The following is a 20,020-nucleotide window of genomic DNA, read 5'->3' as shown; positions in this document are numbered from 1 at the left end:
AGTAGTGTCCCCTGTATCCTAAGGTCCAAAAGCTGCAAACTTGTGCTTCACAAGGTTTTGGAGTTAATCAGATCATTCTATATAATGGATTAAACATCTCTGGCTATATTAATGAGCTGGCAACAAATCACAACAAATAAATAAAAACCTATTTCTGCAATAGGATGTTAATAAGTAGAAAGTTTGTATGTTATAGGAAGTGCTTGCAATAGGTTAATTTCACTTTTTAAATACACTTTTGGACAAATACTCCTGTTCAAGGGTACTTCTTATTCCTTGGTGGGCCCCAAACTGTCCTTCTAAGTGAAGCAACATGGAGCCATCTACTACATCCAGTGCTCCTGGTGTGGCCTTCTCTACATCACAGAGACTGGGCACAGACTGGGAGATCGCTCCACTGAGCACCTTCGCCCTACGACATCAATGACCTGGATCTCCCAGTGAACAATATTATGGATCCTGGACAGCTTTATTTTCAGACCATAGACAGGGCTGAGTATGCAGCGGGAGACAGAGGTACGCGCGCACGCTGTGGGATGTGTTAAAACAGCACGCTGAGAAAGCGAACAGCTGCTTGGAGTGTGAGAGCCATGTGCTAGGAAAGTTGACGGCTGTCAGGAGCGCCAAAGCCCTGTACTGAAGCCAGTGGGCTCGTGGAGAGCACGGCCACTGTTTTCAATCCCTCGCCACCAATCAGGGGAGCTGAAGGCACGTGCGCTAAGTTTGAACATTTAGTTGGACGGTGGTTAGTTGGACGGTAGTTGGTCTGTGGGTAGTTGGTCTGTGTGGGGGCTCACCTGGCAGCTTCAGCAGGTAGGAGGCTGAGTTGCTTCGTTCACGGGTGCCAGCACTGCTTTGAGGAACTGTCTAAAGGAGTCTGAGCGGCTTTGTCCGCAGGCACCAGCACTGTTGTCCTGACAGCAGTTTGTGACACTCTGACTCCCAGAGTGTGTGTGCTTCTCCAGTCCCCTTTCAAGAGGAGGACTTTGTGTGGCAGAAGTTGCTTGACAACCCAGGACAGGGTTTTAGAGAAGACTCATGTAACAGAGGACCCTTGGGAAACCTAAAAAGGGCTTCGGGGGTGTGGACCTCATGTTACATTAGGAGGTCACATTGTGAAATTTCACTTGTGGAAGAAAATTAAAGTGGTTGTTGCCACATTAGAAACTCAGGAAAGTTTCTGTGAAGGTCGTAAGTCTGCAGTGATAACATTCATCTCTCTCCACGTCCAACTAAAAGACCTGTGCGCAACTAAACTAAGAAATCAATGCCTGGAGACCAGATTCTGTGGACTGTTCTTTTGACGTGACTGACTTGATGTTTTGTTTTGGGAGTTTTATTTTGGGGCATTTTGGGCTTGGACTGTAATGGTCTGGATTTTTGTTACACATGCACGTTATGAATATCTGTTGTTATTATATTGCCGTAAAGGCTTATGTTCTTAATTTTATTATAGACAATTATTAATAAATTTTGAGTTAAACTTTAAGAAAAACATAAATGCTGGAGAAACTCAGCAGGTCAAACAGTACCTTTATGTAGCAACGGTAAAGATACATCACCCATGTTTGGGGCTTGAGCCCTTTGTCAAAGTATCAAGGCTCAAGTCCCAAACATGGGTGATGTATCTTTACCGTTGCTACATAAAGGTACTGTTTGACCTGCTGAATTTCTCCAGCATTTGTATGTATTTTCACTTAACCACAGTGTCAACAGTGTTTTAAAGACTTAAGTTTAATTAAGTCTTTCAGTTGCTGCTGGTAAGGCATAACACCAACCATTTCAATTCTGCGCCGCACTCCCCTACTGAAATGTCTGTCCACGGCCTCACGCACTATCAAACCAAGGCCACCCGTAAATTGGAGGACTAACTCCTATTATTCTGTCTGGGCACTCACCAAATGAATAGTATTAACATCTGGTTTCTGCTTGCCCACTCCCTGTTCTCTTTCCCTCTCTCTCCTTTCCTCAGCTCTCCACCCCCTTCCCTCTCCATTCACAGCATTCCCTCTTCCTCTGTTTGTGGTTGTGCCCTCCCTCCCTTCTCCACCCACCTGTGGGCCTGTCCTTTTATTCCCCCCCCCCCACACACACACACACACACACACACTTAGGCACCTGCCTACATTTTGCCTGTACCTTGATGAAAGGCTCAGGCCTGAAACATTGATAAAGTTTCTTTAACTTTTCTATACAAGTTATGCTGTTTGACCTGCTGGGTTTCTCCAGCATTGTATATTTGAGCATTTGGCTCCCCACTTTGCTGTGTCCTCTGATTTAATGAGAATATTTCTGAAGTACTAAAGACATCTTTGTATTATCAGTGAACTGTGGGTCCCCATTATCTTTGCCTCATCCATTTTCAAAGACAATTGATGGGACCGTGCCTTTATACACGGTAGAAAGCTCAAAGAGAATGAATACATCATTTAAGCTTCAGAGTTGAATTCTGCATTGCCCTAACTTCACAATTTTTTTGTGGCCTTGCAGCTAAATTGCTTTTGAATATGATGCAATGCAGGGATAGATGAACGCCCTTGTTGGAGAAGACCTGGGGCTTGTCAAGTTTCATACTCATGCATGGCAAGGGGATCGCATTTAAATATCCTAATACCCTTTAATTCTTCCAAAATTGAAGTGAGCCTTGTTATAAACGGGATGAAATGAAAGTACTGTTAAACTGGTGTTCGAATTCAACCAACTGACAGCCTCAAGCAGCTGGCGGCCAAAAAAAAATCAAGGATAATAAATTAAAAATAAATAAGAATAAAATAACAGGTAAAAATAGACAAGTTTAAAATTGTAGAAGTAAATGTTCTTTTTTTTGTGAATATTTTATTTATAAGTTTTAAACCACAATAATAATTACGTTACATTCAATTCCAGAAATTATTTCAAAAAATTATACGTGGGATATATCATCCCACCCCGCCAACCCACCTCCCATTCCCCCACCCCTAAAAAAAGAAGAAAAAAATGAAGAAAAAGAAAATCTGGAGAATGCCAAGAAAATAAAATGTTTATACAATAAAGTCTATATTGGAGGTTACCAACAAGTGAGGTCTTCAGAGAGCCTATTAAACATGCAAGCCCACATTTTGTAAATATGGACGCCACACTTTCCAAAAAACGTGATATTTATCTCGCAGATTATGTAATCTTCTCTAATGGTCTACAAATACGAAATTCTGCGAGCCATCTTTCCAATACCTAAATCTGTATTTGACTTCTGATATTGCTGTACATTTCCTAGCTAAAGCAATTAACACAAATTCAATTTGATGAATATTTAATTTTAATTTTGGCCTTATAGCATTAATATTATTCAATAAAAATAAATCTGAACCTGTGGGAATTTGACTCCCATGATTCGCTTCAAAAAATTACCTGTCCCTAACCAAAATGATCTAACTTTGGGACATTGCCAAGTTGAATGCAAAGAAATTCCAATCTCAGATCTACACCTAAAATATAAATCTGATATAGCAGGATTTATCTATTTAATCTTCGTGGAGTCAAAAATAATTAATATTAAAAAAATTATATTGAACTAACCTAGATCTTATATTTATAAATTTAGTCATAATGTTCTTACATAACTTCATCCAGTCCTTTTCATTTATTTGTGTGTAATTCTATTTCCCATCTTTTTTTTAATTTTTCTTTATTTTTCACACTGTGAACCATATCCATCAAAATACATACAAACATTTCCCTCTTAAATATACACAGTGGCATTTTCTCCCCTTTTCCCCCCCCCTACCTTTCCTCCCCCCTTCCTACCCCCCTCCAAACCCATTAAACGTTCAACATATACAATACAATAAAATCATTAAACAATGTCATCACGCAATGAAAATAAACAAGAAAATTGTGTCATCTACTTTTACATACTGGATCAAGTCATTTTGTCTTCTTCTCATTTTATCATTTTAGGGGGTGGAGGTCTGAGGCAAGCCCTCTCTGTTATGTTCCATGTATAGTTCCCAAATTTGTTCAAATAATGTGACTTTATTTTTTAAATTATGTTATTTTTTTTGCAATGGAATACATTTATTCATTTCCATGTACCATTGCTGTACTCTCAGGCTCTCTTCCATTTTCCAAGTTGACATTATACATTTTTTGCTACAGCTAAGGCTGTAGATAATAAATCTTTTTTTGCACTTCATCCAGTTTGAGGCCTAATTCCTTACTTGTTATATTACTTAGAAGAAAGATCTCTGGATTTTTTGGTATGTTGCTTTTTGTGATTTTATTTAATATCTGATTTAGATCTTCCCAAAACTTTTCACTTTCTCACTTGCCCATATTGCATGTACTGTTGTTCCCGTTTCCTTCTTATAGCGAAAACATCTATCTGATAATGTTGGATCCCATTTTTTTTTTAAGTTTTGGGGTGTGATATATAACCTTTGTAACCAATTATACTGTATCATACGTAACCTTGTGTTTATTATATTCTTCATAGTTCTAGAGCATAACTTTTCCCATTTTTCATTTTTTATCTTTATGTTTAAATCTTTTTCCCACTTTTGTTTGTTTTTATAGCTTATTTCATCATTTCCCTTCTCCTGCAGCTTGATGTACATGTTTGTTATCAATCTTTTTATTATCATTGTTTCTCTAATCACGTTTTCAAAGCTGCTTCCTTCTGGTAATCTCAGTCTATTTCCCAATTTATCCATTAAGAAGGCTTAATGGATAATGGTATGCAAACATTGTACCATTAGTTATTCCATATTTGTACTTCATTTGTTTAAATGTTAATAAATTATTTCCCAAAAAACAATTTTCTATTCTTTTAATTCCTTTTCTCTCCCATTCTCTAAAGGAAAGGTTATCTATTGTAAAAGGGATTAGCTGATTTTGCGTCAATAATAATTTTGGTAGTTGGTAATTTGTTTTTTTCCTTTCTAAGTGAATCTTCTTCCATATATTGAGTGAGCTTATACTGGTGAGCTTATACTGGTGAGCTTTTATATTGCACCAGCTTTTCATCCCACTTATAAAGTATATGTTCTGGAACCTTCTCCCCTATTTTATCTAGCTCTGTCTTGGTCCAATCTGGTTTTTCCCTTGTCTGGTAAAAATCTGATAAATACCTTAATTGTGCTGCTGTATAATAATTTTTAAAGTTTGGTAACTGCAAACCACCTTGTTTGTACCATTCTGTTAATTTATCTAACGCTATCCTCGGTTTCCCCCCTTTCCATAAAAATTTCCTTATTATTTTCTTTAGTTTATTAATGAATTTTTCTGTTAAGGGAATTGGTAATGATTGAAATAAGTATTGTATCCTTGAGAAGACATTCATTTTAATGCAATTTACCCTCCCTATCAATGTTAGTGGCAGTTCTTTCCAATGTTCTAAGTCTTCCTGCAATTTCTTTATTAGTGGCTGATAATTTAATTTGTACAAGTGGCTTAAATTATTATCTAACCTAATCCCTAGGTATCGGACTGCTTGTGTTTGCCATTTAAATGGTGATTTTTTTTAAATTCTGTATAATCCGCATTATTCATTGGCATCGCTTCACTTTTATTTGTGTTGATCTTGTACCCCGATATTTCTCCATATTCCTTCAATTTCTTATGTAGTTCTTTTATTGATATTTCTGGTTCTGTTAAGTATACTATGATGTCATCTGCAAATAAGCTGATTTTATACTCCTTCTCCTTTATTTTTATCCCTTTTTATTTTATTTTCTGTTCTTATCAGTTCTGCCAAAGGTTCTATTGCTAAAGCGAACAGTGAGGGAGGTAGTGGACATCCATGCATAGTTTCTATTTCCCATCTTAATCTTGATTTATGCATCCCAATTTTTGGGGCCTTAGTTTGAAGTAAATTATACATTACTGAAAGTAGATCAGTAATGATAATTCACTTTGATTAGGTAATGTCAAAATAGGGCCTGTTTTGCCTGATTTAAAAAAAAAACCTTTAACTTGATAGTAAGAAAATAAATAAATGTTCTCTGAAGTAACAAATAAACCTGTAGTGAAGATGGGAGCAAATATTCAGTCAGCCTTGGACGTGCCTTTCTCATAGCAGCTGTTTGAATTAAGTTTGAATAAAGTTGTGTTTGAATAAATTGGCGTCACCCAGGATGAAGAGCTGGTTGATGCCGCTCACTATTGGGACAACTCTCTTAGTGTTTCCTTATCCCTGCTTGGTTAGTCACCCCAGTCAGAGGCTTTATCTGTAAACTGGCAGGATGGGATGGGGGTTAATGATATATTACGCTATTGTTCATCTTCCGGGCAGCTCTGTGAAGGGGTGACGGTTAAATCTGCTTACAGAATCATGATTGAAAATAAAGTAAAATACAAGTGAAGTTTGTTCAGTGTAAGTACAATATAGTTTTTTTAATCTTCTACCAATCCCAAACTAGAGGTTTTACTGTATTTAAAACTATGTAAAATGCAAGATGCCATCAGTTTAATAAGAATGATGTGAAATTTCTTATCACGGATGAATATGCATTTGATTTTTTTTTATTGGAAGGACAGAATTTGTCACCAACTCCTGGCTGCCTTTTGGTAGCCATCATCTTGAAACATAACAGAAGTTGCATGATTTTGACCAAAGGAGATGAAAGAGTGATGATATTTCCAGGTCAAAGTCGAATGCAATTTGTAGCAATGCTCGCAAATGGTGTTTCTTCACAATTCCAGGTCCGGTAGCTTCTTGAAAGCAGCATTGACCAGTGACTCATGAGTTTTGCAAAGGCTGCGTTCTGCGTGGCAGCCAATTCTTAGTGGTGGGAGTGAATTTTTAGAATGGAGGATTGGGTGCCAATTACGCTGGTTGTTTGTTCCTGGATGGTTGTCCTCTCTGATAACCTGGTTGTCTCAGCAATTGGGTGAGTGAGTTTGAATGAACTGGCAGACAATAAGTGGAAAGATTCACATGATGCAAGGATGTGAATCGTTCAATGGAGGTAACTGTGGGCCAAATTAATTGGAAGTTTTTTTTAATAAATGGATTTTTTTTTTTCATTTTGCCAAGTGTCTCATTGTCCCTTAGCTTTACACAAATATTTTAAATTTAGACATACGGAATGGTAACTGCCTTTTTGGCCCGCGAGCTCGCGCCGCCCAAATTTACTCAATTGACCTACAACCTCTCGTACGCTGTTGAACAACGGGAGGGAACCAGAGCTCCCGGGAAAAACCCACACAGACATGGGGAGAACATACAAACCCTTTACAGATGGTGCAGGATTCAAACCCTGGTCCCAATCGCTGGCACTGCAACTGCGTTGCACTAACCGTGCTGCCCTACAAGACTGTTTGTTAATTGTGCTTTGTAAACTCCAGAGATAAAAGCTCCTCTTCCAGCAATAAATTGAATTTTTTTTTTCAGACAAAGAAACTGCTAATATCCATGAAGGAATAATTGACTCTGGGTAGATGCACAATGGACTCCCAGCTCTTTAATCTCATTTTCAAATGTTCTTGCTCGACAGTTTTCTAATTGGGTCTGAGATCCTGTCTGATCATTTCTGAACAATGAACCTAATTTTAAAGGATTATGATTTTCATTGAATTTTTAAAATATATTTAGTGTTTCTACAGGTAATAATCTTTGAGTAATTCATAACAATTAATTTTAGGATGCAAGGGAAGAGCTGGTGAAAGGTTAGGTGGTTGATTGCATTAAAAAAAAAAGTATATTTAAAAGTTTTACACCATAAAAAATATATTCATTATTATAACTGTGTTTGGTAAATTAAGCTCACAGCAGCTTCTAAGCAAAGTACTGCTTTATTGTCAACAAATTAGCAGCCTGAACTTTATTCTTGCATTGCTTTGTTTAAAGCTGTTGAACCATTTACATGACAGGAACTAATATATATTCCAGCTGATGGAAAAGGAGCAATGAGAGCTATGCAGTTATTATATCCATTTTCACTGTCTACCTTAGATAATGTTTTGCTTTAATTTATGCACCCAAGGACAAGAACCATAAGTTCCCTGGTATCCAGAATTCAAGCAACCAGCAAAAAAGGAAATTTTTTTTTTTTTTAAATATTAAAATAAATAAAAATAAAATAATGGGTAAAAAATGCATAAGTTTCAAATTTTAAATGTTCTCTGAAGTATCACGTAAACCTTTGGGGAAGATGGGAGCAAATATTCAGCCAGCGGAGGGCCTTGCTCCTGCTTTGCTTGTAGCAGCTGTTTGAATCAAGTTGTGTGAAACAGCAATGGCGTCGCCCAGGATGAAGAGCTGGTTGATGCTGCTCGTCGATGGGGTGACTCTCTTAAATTATCTCCTTATCCCTGCTTAGAAAGAGTTGCTGCATTTAGAGATTTATCTATCAACTTGGGTGGGGGGGGTGGGTTTAATTATCTATAATGTTATTGTTCATCTTTCGGACGGCTCTGTGGAGGGGGAGGAATCTGCAGATGCAACGACGGTTAAATGTTTTCAAAGAATGACTGAAAGTAAAGTAAAAAGCTTTAAGGTTTACTTATTCATGCCGGGTGCTGGTCAGTGGGACTAGGAGGGTGGGGTTTGCTACGGCATGGACTAGTAGGGCCGAACTGGCCTGTTCTGTGCTATAAGTGGTTATATGGTTATAAGTGAAGTTTATTCATTGTAAGTACAGTATAGGTACACAATCCTTTATCCCCGAACCCTTGGGGAGCAGAGTGTTCCGAATTTTGGACTTTTCCAGATTTCAGGAAGTCAGATTTAAGCCCACCCGAATTGTGCTGCCGTATCCACCCCCATCCCCTTCCAGTCACGCTACCCCCCCCCCCCCCCACCAACCCGCCCGACCGACTCGCACTGCCAGTCACTTGCCCGCCCAACTCGCACTGCCGGTCTCTCCCTACTTGCTGGATTTTGGAGCATTCTGAATTTTAGATGTGCGAATAAAGGACTGTGTACCTGCATAGTAATTTTTGTCTTTTCTCTGTTAAATTGTTTATTCTTAATGCAGGTGTATTAGTTAGGCATTGCAAGAGTACATCTCAAGCAACTGGAAAATGCACACCTGGCATCTCCCCATAGGTGCCGAATATCAGGGGTTTCACATATTTTTATCTTTAGAGAAATGCAAATAGTTGTTTTAGTTTTGATAACTTGCAATGACCTGCCTCCATTACTGACTTGTTTCCTTATTTCTCATAGCACAGGTGCAGCAATGATCAACGGTTCACACCATCCGTCATCATCTTCATCTGGCAATGATGTGTCCTCCATGTCAACAGATCCAACACTGGCCTCTGATACAGACAGCAGTCTAGAGACATCAGCAGGACCTCTGGGTTGTTGCAGATGACTAGCCTTCCACTCTCTGGGTTCTTCCTGTCTGCGCTAAATGAAAGAGAGAGTAGACCAGCTTTTAAAAAGCTCTTATTGCATTTTAATTTTATTGGAATCAGTTTGCAATAGAATATAACTTTGAATTATGTTGGATTTTGACACAGTCACTTGAATACGGCAATGTTTAGTGTGGGGCAGTGACCCTAAAGCATGACTTGTACATTTGTAAAGGACTTGCATTTAACATCACTACCTTCAGGTCTGTTTTGGAGGAAGGAGGATCAGGAAATAAGCTCCTCCACTGGGAACAAGACATTCCACATGGATGCCTCATGTGGCCATACTTGTACCCCCACCCATCTTCCCACCCATGTGCATACCCGCTCTGGGGACTGATCTGCCACCCACGTCGGCACCCGCACGTCCATTCATTTTGCTGTCTCGGCCGCCGCATCTAAGTGACACGATGGTCTGCACCCTCTTCCCGTGTGTCCTGCTGGATGTGCTACTGTCACAGCACTGGTCAAATCACAGGCTAAACTACTGCTGCTGGATACTGTAATCCCAAGGACTTTGTCCAGTGTAATCACACAAAGTGCTTTGAGAGCCCACGCTCTCTGCCTCCCTCCTCTCCGCCGGGCTCAGCGTCGCCACTCGAGGGCATGTCGCAGGGCTTTGCCCGGACCGTCGCACAGGCCCCCGCGTGTGCCCTCACGAAGGCAGATGTGCAGGCGGTCAAGTTCACACCATCTAGCTCAGCCACACGTGCGCTCTCACTCATCCAACACGCAGATTGTCATTAACACTGCCAACCGGGACATTACCCGGGCGGTCACGGTCATGTCACACTCGTGTCAGAGTGTAAATAGATCACAAATTTAACCAATAGAGAAAAGAAAATCAATACGTGCACAAGAGTACTCAAAAAGAAAATAAGGTCCAACCTCCAGACTGCAGAGGAGCAGTCCATTTAGGCTATTTTTTTCACTCTTGCATGAAGTGATTTCTGCCTTATAAACAATTCTGGGATCTTTTTCACCCCACTTGGCTCCCTGCTAGTTGTGGACAAGGATAACAAGTTACCATGTTTCAAAATCACATTGCCAGTGTCTGTAATAAAACTCTGTTAACTATGGCTTACACATCCAAAGCTGAGCCCAAATGTGTTTTAAATATTGATGCAGCCATTTTGACTAAAGCCACTGCATACAGAGTTGAGAATAAGGACGCTGGTTTAAAAAAACTTTTCCAAGTGTTGGTGATGAAGGGGAGTAGAATTGTGACGTCCAGAGGATTAACCATCGCAAGACTGAACAATTTTTTTTCTTTCTTGAATGTGTCAGCTCTGAATTTATTGTAATGAGATTACATTTGCCCCTCGTGAGCTGTTCTTTCCAATTGGATTTGGCTAATTCTATTGTTCTCGGAGTTGCCCAGCAATAAAAATGGTTTGATATGTAGCTCGCTTTTCCTAACACAACTTGACAAAATGACATCTTTGACAAGGATCAGTGGTAATTATGACATTTTTAAAAAAAACATTAGATCTGTCACTTTTAAAGTGTGTGATGACTCCAGAGGTTTTTAAATAAGTGATGAACTACCTCACACAATCAATGTACTATTTCAAGGACGTTGAGTTGCCCACTTTCCTATCAGTTAGAAAAATATGGAATGTAACTGTTAATTTATTTCTGTTGTTAAATAGTCTTTGGTCCACACTAGGAGTTAAGCAAGTTCATAGTTGAAACTGTCATGTAGAAGGAAATATTGTTATACCCTGTACTTTGTTTGTAGAGAAATGTTTAATGTATTTGCGTATTTGTTTCTCATAGTCGATGTGCAATAATATTTGCAAATTGTGATACAAATTTGATTGTAAAGATGGATCTCGCTGTGACGTGGTATACTTATTTTTTTGAGGACCGTGTGGGGATGCAAAGGGGTGTTGTATGTATTTTCTTGTACAACGAATTGTAAGATTGTTACAGGTGCCACGGTTGGGTAGCTGAAGTGCATGGTGCCTGCATCTGCTCCTTGGATTAGTTTTATTTTTTTAGTGCTGAATAATTTTTGACATCCCCCAACCCCCCCCCCACCCAAAATGGCTGTATATAACATGGACACTTGGAATGTCTGCAGCCGCGCGGATATTATAGAGTTTTTGTAAAAGAAAGGTTACGCTTGTTTTGATCAATCTGATTCATGCGAAGGATTGATGGTCTTTGCACTGAAATCAGCTCTCCTTTGTCACATTTTTTTTAATGGAATTTATTTTTCACACGAGTTTACTTTTTAAAATTTTTGACACAGCATAGTAACGGGCCCTTCCAGCCCACGAGCCCGTGTCACCCAATCAACCTATGTTTTTGAAGGGTAGGAGGAAACCCGAGCAGGGGAGAACGTACAAACTCCTTACCGACAGCGCCAGATTCGAACCTGGATCGCCAGCCTTGTAGCTGTGTTGAGCTAACCACTACACTAACCGTGAAGCCCATCCATTCTAACACAATAGTCTTAGCTGACTTAACTGTAGGATTGTGAGATGTTTGGTGGTAGAATGCTCTAAATTTCCTGGAGCTTAGGATCATTAATAACTTTCTAACATCTGCCTTCAATGGCTTCTGAATTGATATCTCCTTCTGTTAAGATTTTCTCAACCACCCTTGAGACAGTCAAAGCTTAATCCTTATGTGCTAGAAATTGATCATCATTTAATACAAGATAATATTTAAATTGCTGCCTTCTTATCCTGTTTACAATCAAATAGACACAGAAATTAAATTGTATTTGGGATTTAATGAAAATTTGCCTTTTTTTTTGCAGTTTAACCAAACCCTGAAATTTGAACCAGATTGAAAATTGGATGAAAACCATTTATTTCAGTCTCAAGATTTTGACACTGATTTAAATTTGAAGCTTAATATGCACCCTCACACCTGCCTGCTGCCCCCTAAAGTGCAGTGAAACTTACCTGTTAAATTGCCCTCAGAGAGGTAAGTGTTCGTGCTTCATCAGAGTTGCAAAAAAATAGGTCTGTCTGCAGTTGAAAGAGAAGCTGGTTAATGTTTGTCAGTGTCCAGTTATCAAGTCCAAAAATTTCAGCCAGACTTTTCCCTTTACAGGTGTTGACTTGCCTGTTCTCAATTTAGCAGTTTTCTGCTTCGATTGCATCTCGATTTTAGTATTTTAAACCAGAGAAAAAGTTGCTGCTCTGGTTCTGAATATTGTCTCTTTTACATTTAAGTTACTTTTTTTGAAAAAATCATTCTGTTTCCCAGTACTTAATTCTCTTCCTCCTTTTGTGAAAATTGCAATATCACTTTTTTTTTTCCTCTCTGGGTGTGGGTGTACGTGTGAGAGAGTCAAATATAAATAATCATTATGCTGTCAGTGCCAAATTTGTAAAGGGGGGGTGGGTGGGGGTGGAAGAAATGGTTTGTTTTAACTGTAATGTTTTCCCAAAATTTGTCATTCACTCATTCCTTCACTGAGCTCATTTTTTTATATCCACAGTGACTCTCAATAGTTCCAACATCTTATGTGAAGCTACACTTTGTGAATTTGTATCTCATGCTTTGTTGATGCTCCATCATCTTCCAATATGATTAAAAAAAATAAATGTTGGAAGTGTAGTTCTCAATCGCAACTGCATTTTGTCTGGGTGGGTGGGAACATTGACAGAGGAATTGCAGACAATTTGGAAAAGAAATATTGATTCTGAGAATTGTTGTGTCATCATAAATAGTCTTGGTGTTACTGTACTTGGCCCAGAGGTGCTCACTTACCAACTATCTTCTCAAATAAAACATAAAAGTCTCCTGACACTATGGTTGAAGTAAAACACAATGCTGGAGAAACTTGAAAGATCAAATAATGTACTTTATCATGGTTTGAAGATTTAGGAAGGGGGCTATCCATGTCTGCTGCAGCTTTGCTGGTGACTGACGAGGCCAATGCGGGACAGACATGCCCAGCCGCAGCGGCTGCGAGGGGAATTCTGTTCCGTGTTTGGTGCTGCTGTATCATGGGTCTTCCCCCATCTCTTCCTCAAGGCCAGCTCGGTATGCGCTCTCGAAGGAGGAGACAGACTGGTGAATGGTGTGTCTCCAGGTCACGCGATCGGAGGCTAGAGCAATGTTACAGGCACCAAGGGACTTTTTCCAAAGAGTCCTTGACCTTTGATTTCGGAGCCCCTCTGTCACAGTGGCCAGTGGAGAGTTTGCCTTACACCGCAATCTTGGATAGGCAGTGATCCTCTAGCCTTGAGATGTGCTCTACCCAGCATAGCTGCATCTTACCAACAGCATGGGTCTGTAAAAAGGATACATAACCATCCTTTCAGGCCTGAGCCCCTCATCAAGGTATGAAAAAAATGTAGTTATGCACCAAAACAACATAGTGGGGGGGGGAAGCCTAGTCTGACAGGAGGTAATGGGTGGATAAGGGAGGGAGGGCACACCAGCAAACTGGGGAAGGGGGATGGAAAGAAGATGGAAAGAAAGGGGGATTGGAGAGTAAGCTAGCATAAACTGGAGAGGCCGATGATGATGCCATCTGGTTGGAGAGGGCTGAGACAAAATATTAAGTGTTGCTCCCCCAATAAATGGGTAGCCACAGACCGACGTCAGCATGGGAGTGGGGTGCGAAATTGATGTGGTTCTTCTCCATCTCCTGACCCATCTATGGAAGAGTGATTTATCACATCAAACACTTCCAAACTCACAAAACACCTCCTCTGCGATCCTAAGGCATGGTTTAGTTTATTGTCAAGCTGTGAGACAGTGAAAATCTTTTTAAATATAAATTGCCATTCTCTGGCACTGTTCGTGAATTGAAAGTTCACAGAAAACATGATTAATCATTGCAATCTGGATTGCAGGCATTTTAATATAACAGGAAAATTGGATTCATCCACAGAGGCTTTCTGCCTTTTCAAAAGCTGTCTGGTCATGAGTAAGTGGATGGGAATTTGGCACAAACAATTGCAGTGTGCTGTCATCTATCGTAGCAACTATCCAGCTCCGATACCCTCCCAAGAATCCTGTTTGATGATGGATTATATTTCAACCAGGTGGTTTCGTTTAAAATAAATCCTTACACAGAGTACTTTCCTATGAAGGTTTGCAGGTCAATTGAGTAACTTGAAGGACAGCTGTGTGACATCCGAACAAATTTGGTAAATTTCAGCAAGGAACGGGATTTGACTGGCCTTTGGCACTGTGCATGCTGGTTACAGCCCAGAGTGAAACTCGCTCTTCCCAACACAAGTTGCCCACTTTAGCACAACATGGCGAAAAAAATTTTTAATGGCCTTCGTGACCTTTGATCACTGTTCTTGACTAATCAACTGCAGACATCAGCAGATTTGCTCTTTGCCCTCATTCAATTAGGCAAATAGGTGACCTGCACAGAATTAATGGCACTTAAAAATCCTCACCTGTATCCTTTCACCTCTGTTGGATTAATTTACAGATTCTGAAGTACCTTTTCTCTCTGGAGAGGTTGCTAGTACACTCCAATTTTATATATTGATCTTCAAATCACCCCATGTACTTTAACTGCACTGGATAACTCTATCCGAGTGTGTTTAAATCACCACCACCAAGAACTTGTGGAGCAGTCAATGGTCCTTTAGCCAGTCATGAATCAATATAAGAGTAATTCAACCAGTTTCCCACTCTCTCCCTTCATAATCTTACACACTCTTTCGGATACTTGTCCAAATCCCTTTCAAATGCCATAACTGAAGCTGCCTGCACTGCAGTGGTGCATTCTAGATCCTAAACACTCACTGAGGGTTGGAGAACATGTCCATAGAACCATAGAAAACTGCACCGCAGAAAACAGGCCATTCGGCCTTTCAAGTCTGGCCAAAAAATCATTCCGCTAGTTCCACTAACCTGCACGCATTCCATAGCCCTCCAGACCTCTCCCGTTCATGTATCTATCCAATTTATTCTTAAAACTTAAGAGTGAGTCTGCATTTACCATGTAAGATGGCAGCTTGGTCCAATCTCCCACCACTCTCTTGAGAGAAGTTGTTCTCCCTAAACCTTTCACCCTAAAGCTATGTCCTCTCATATTTATTTCTCTCAATCTGTCTATTCCCCTCATAATTTTGTAAACCTCTGAAAAATCTCCCCTCATTCTACGCTTTAAGGATTAAGTCCCAACCTGTTTAATCTTTCCCTGTAACTGAACATCCAAGTAAATCTTCTCTGCACTCCTTCAATCTTACTGATATCCTTCCTGTAGTTTGACGGAAGTTTGATGTCCTGCCTCCTTGGGTAGTTTTGCCAGCCACTTTCATTGTTGCTTGTCTCTTGATAAATGATGTGATTGAGGTGCAACATTAATGTTCCAACATCAACGTAGATGAAGGCTTAACTTCATGCCTTTTTGAAGTTTTGGTGGAGCTAATATACAATGTCACTGAATGAAAGTCAAAACTCTGGTGAAGAGTATTGTTTAAGTTGGCTTTCTGTGGAGACATGATTGGTTTTAATTTAATGTATCAATGAAAAGGCAAAACTAAAGGAATTTATCCAAATAAATTTGAATTAGAATTTTCCAGTGGTAACAACACTGGACAACAAAGATTTTGCTTCCTGAACACTTAAGGGTGTATTTTATGGATTTTGGGCTGTTGATCAGGAAAATCGCCTTAAAAATTTCTGATAATGTACTTTTTTTTAAAAGATATCATCTATTTTTGTGATTTCTTGCCATATATTAACTCTACTAATTTATTCTCCACAAATCAGTGCAGGTGGTATGCAAATCTTGTCTTAGGCCTGGATGTGCTTATTTAGAAAGGCTATAAAAGCAGCTCACATATACAGATGCTGTACATTGATATAGATTGAACAAATGTTGATGCGCATGTTCTGTGAGTGTACCTACCAATAGCATTGATTGTCTTCAGGAAGATTCAGTGCAGCAGAAATGTTTCATCAACATTGCAACCGCTGCAATACTTTCTGGTACAATTTGTGGCTCAAAGACACATCATGTCTTCACTTATTATGAAGGCCAATGAGCTCTTCAGTTGTAAAACTGGTGATCAAGACAATCCCTGGACTCCTTAGCTTTGTCATGCAGTCAACCTGAGAGCGTGGCTCAAAGGTACATTTTGTGGGTAAACGTGCTAAATTCATTAAAAGTTAATTTAATGTTCCTACTTGATAAAGCGAAACTGAAAACATCTTCATGAAATTGTTCACCTTGAAATTGTCTATCATAATCCCTCTTTTTTTCCAAGAAGCAAACCTTGGGTGGGGGGGGGGGGGTGGGGGGGGGAAATTGCTGTCTAGTGTGATTACTCCAATCCACAGGTTGTTGGCTCAAGTCCTTTAAAATGAACAAAGTGAATCCTTCCAACGCCAACCAGTGAACTCTGCCAAAATATATTTGTTTCCTGTTTTGTGCAGTGGTTACCACAGCAGTATTGCAGCTTCAGCGACCTGGGTTTGAATGCAGAGCTGTCTGTAAGGAGTTTCTATTCATTGGTCACATGTGTGTATTTGGGTGGCACAGGGTCTTGGGCCAGAGGGGCCTGCTACTTTGCTGTATCTCTTTTTTATCTAAAAGAAGAAATGCACTAATCCTGTTAGGAGTAAAAGTTTACAACAAGTTGCTTTTAACACGAAAGTACATTTGATGTAAGGCAGAGCCCTGTGTCTGCTTCACCTTCCAGAAATTGCAAGTTGCTCTGATACTGTGACCCTTTTGGCTATTTCAGTCAGCATACCTGTATGCCCAACAATAGCGACTAAACACACTAAATAATGTGTTGTTCATTTAATTAAATACAAATTTAGACATACAGCACGGTAGCAGGCCCATGAGTCCGTGCCACCCAATTAACCTACACCCCCATTACGTTTTGAATGGAGGGAGGAAACCGGGGGAAATCCATGGGGAGCACATACAAACTCCTTACAGACAGCGCCGGATTCGAAGCTCGGTCCCGATCGCTGGCGCTGTAATGGTGTGCTAATCGCCATGCCAACTTGGTGGCTGATAAATGTCTCGATCGATGTCCTTAGTGGCAGCAATTTGCAAATGTCTGGTGTTAAAAACCAAGTGGTTTTGCAAACCGTGCCGCCCCGTGTGGAACTGCATGTACATTTGGTCAACGGAGCTTTATTTGCTGTGTAGTTGGCAGGTGTGAAGTAATTTGGGCTATTTTTCGATCTCTTCCATCAACGTTCTGCCATGTGAGGAGTTCAGGAGGGCATTAAGGCGAAATGTGAAGGTTACCTGAATTTAAGAAGAATTTTAGCGTCTGTTTTTCAAGATTTCTGACTCGTGTTTCATCTGAGACTCCCCCCCTCAGTGCCTGCATTTCAACTGGAAGTTTGAGAGTTTGTTGAGCTGGAGCGCCCTTGTCTGCAGCTCCCTCAGGCAAAAGGCCCTGTTCTCCCAGTGAGGGTGGCATTGGTAATGGGAGGGGAAAACAATACTTGATCATAAAAACACATTTATACAATAATCAGATGAATAAATCGCAAACGAGTTGCAGTTTACAATGTGATGTTGTTGAAATACGTATTTTGGCCTCAACCTTTTGTCTTTGATTGTGGTAAATAGGAGCAGCAGTCCTTGTCCTGCTCCAGTCAATCATACAAATTAATTTGTCCTCTGTTTGTTCCATAATCCTTCGAGCATTTACCTAGCCATCATCAGCCAATCTCAACGCGGGCCCCAAGGCCTGCATGGTGGCTACGGCACATTTCAGTAAAATGCACCCCAAGGATGCGTGCTTTGCCCACTGCTCTACACATTATACGCCCATGTGGCCAGGCACAATTCCAACGCCATCTACGAATTTGCCGACGACACCACAGTTGTCGGCAGAATCACAAACGGCAATGAGGAAGTGTAAAGGAGGGAGATAGATCAGCTCGCTGAATGGTGTAACGACAACAACCTTGCGCTCAATGTTAGAAAAATGAAGGAGATGACTGTGCACTTCAGAAGGAAGTCAAAGGAACACGACCCAGTCCTCATCGAGGGCTCAGTACTAGAGAGGGTCAAGAACTTCAAATTCCCGGGGGTCAACATCTCCAAGGATCTGTCCTGGAGCCTCCATGTTGATGCAATCACAAAGGGCTCACCAGTGGCTATACTTTCTGAGGTGTTTGAGGAAATTTGGTATGTCACTGAATCCTCTCCAAAACAGGTGTACCATGTAGAGCATTCTGGCTGGTTGCATCACTGCCTGGTACGGAGGCGCCAACTCTCAGCACAAGAATAAACTCCAGAAGGTTGTTAACTCGGCCTGCGACATCACAGGCACCAGACTTCACTCCATCGAGGGCATCTACATGAGGCGGTGTCTTAAAAAAGCAGCCTCTATTCTCAAGAACCCCCACCACCCAGGCCATGCCCTCTTCACTCTGCTACCATCGGGGAAAAGGCACAAGCACTCAATGGCACAAGGACAGCTTCTTGCCCGCTGCCATCACATTCCTGAATAATCAATGAACCGAAGACACTGCCTTACTTTTTGTGCACTCTTATTTTTTACTTTTTCTAGTTATGTTCTAAGATAGTTTATATGAATGTTTACCCTGTGATGCTGCCACAAAACTCTGAATTTCATGACTTGTTCATGACAATAAATTCTGATTTTAAAACCCTTGTTTTCTTTTCACCTCACATAAAAACAGCCCCAGCCAATCTTCAATCTTGATTCTGATGCTTTCCTGTTCTTTGCTTACACCTTGAAGAAGGGCTTAGGCCCAAAATGTCGGTAACATACTGTTTCTTTACCTCCTATGGACGCTGGAGACCAGCTGAGTTCCTTCAGCACTTCGGTATGTTTTTACTTTGCGTGGCATAAATAATTTTTCCTGTTTTTGTGTGTGTGTGTGTGTGTAGTTGGTGGAAGTACGGAAGAAACCAAAACTTGAACTCCTTAACAGGGAAGGGGGCCCATAAACTTTGAGCAGAGTCCTCGGGTGAAGAAAGGTTGAGAATGGCTGATCTAGGGTGTTCCCCTGGTCTCAGCACCTTTGAGCGGGAATTTTCAAAACTGCTTCCTAATGCCAACCCTTGGGCCTAATTTTAAGGACTCCTCATGCAATAACTTTCCTTTCAAATCCTTAACCATCTCAATTAGATTATCTAAAATCTGTCTGTTTATTTTGCACAAGTTTATGATTTGTTTTAAAGTTGTTTTGTCAGGACCCCACCCTGGCCATGCTTTCGGATTATAATCCTTTCAAACCATAAATTGTGACCTTGCAGTTTGCTTAAGTGTGTTTCCTAGCCTGTGTGGGTACAAGCTGCTTCTGAAGTGACCAATTCAAAGTGTGACCTACCATAGCTTCACAAATAGAATTACAAGAAAAACTTGGGTGTTTAATGTAATTAGATGGTTAGAGTAAACACACAATACTGGAGAAACTCAGCAGGTCAAACAGTGTACTTTATATAGCAAATATAAAGATACATAACCAACGCTTCAGACTTGAGCCCTTCATCAGGGTATGTAAAATTATCAGCAGGTGACTGAATTAAAAAGGTAAGGGGGTACAGTCCCAGGAGGTAATACGCTGAGAAGGGAAGACACAGCAGCAGGCAGTGGGAGGGGAGGGGGGTGGTGGTGATGGCTAGGTGAATAGAGAGGGAAGGCTGAGGGAAAGAAGACAAGGGGGAAGGGAGGGAGGATTGCAGAAATGAGAAGTCGATTTAATGCCATCCAGCTGGAGAGTGAGTTGGTCTACCTGC

The 20,020-nt window shown here is 40.4% G+C and overlaps 1 protein-coding gene across 6 annotated transcripts in view; it reads left to right on the top strand.

The window, feature by feature from the left end:
* The window catches only part of LOC138736328 (mitogen-activated protein kinase 8), a 107,105-nt gene extending 94,416 nt beyond the window's left edge, over nucleotides 1–12,689 (top strand). For 5 of the 6 annotated variants that reach the window (XM_069885652.1, XM_069885651.1, XM_069885655.1 and 2 more), the window contains one exon: nucleotides 9,151–12,689. In XM_069885652.1, the coding sequence (XP_069741753.1) occupies nucleotides 9,151–9,296 (146 nt within the window). In that variant the 3' untranslated portion in view covers nucleotides 9,297–12,689. Of the gene's footprint in view, nucleotides 1–9,145 lie in introns of all 6 variants that reach the window. The other variant, XM_069885657.1, reaches the window with a different exon arrangement.
* The last annotated feature ends 7,331 nt before the right edge of the window (nucleotides 12,690–20,020 follow it).

This window comes from Narcine bancroftii, chromosome 6 (assembly GCF_036971445.1).
Source record: "Narcine bancroftii isolate sNarBan1 chromosome 6, sNarBan1.hap1, whole genome shotgun sequence".
NCBI classification, from domain to species: Eukaryota; Metazoa; Chordata; class Chondrichthyes; order Torpediniformes; family Narcinidae; genus Narcine; species Narcine bancroftii.
This window is presented reverse-complemented; position numbering and strand designations above follow the sequence as displayed.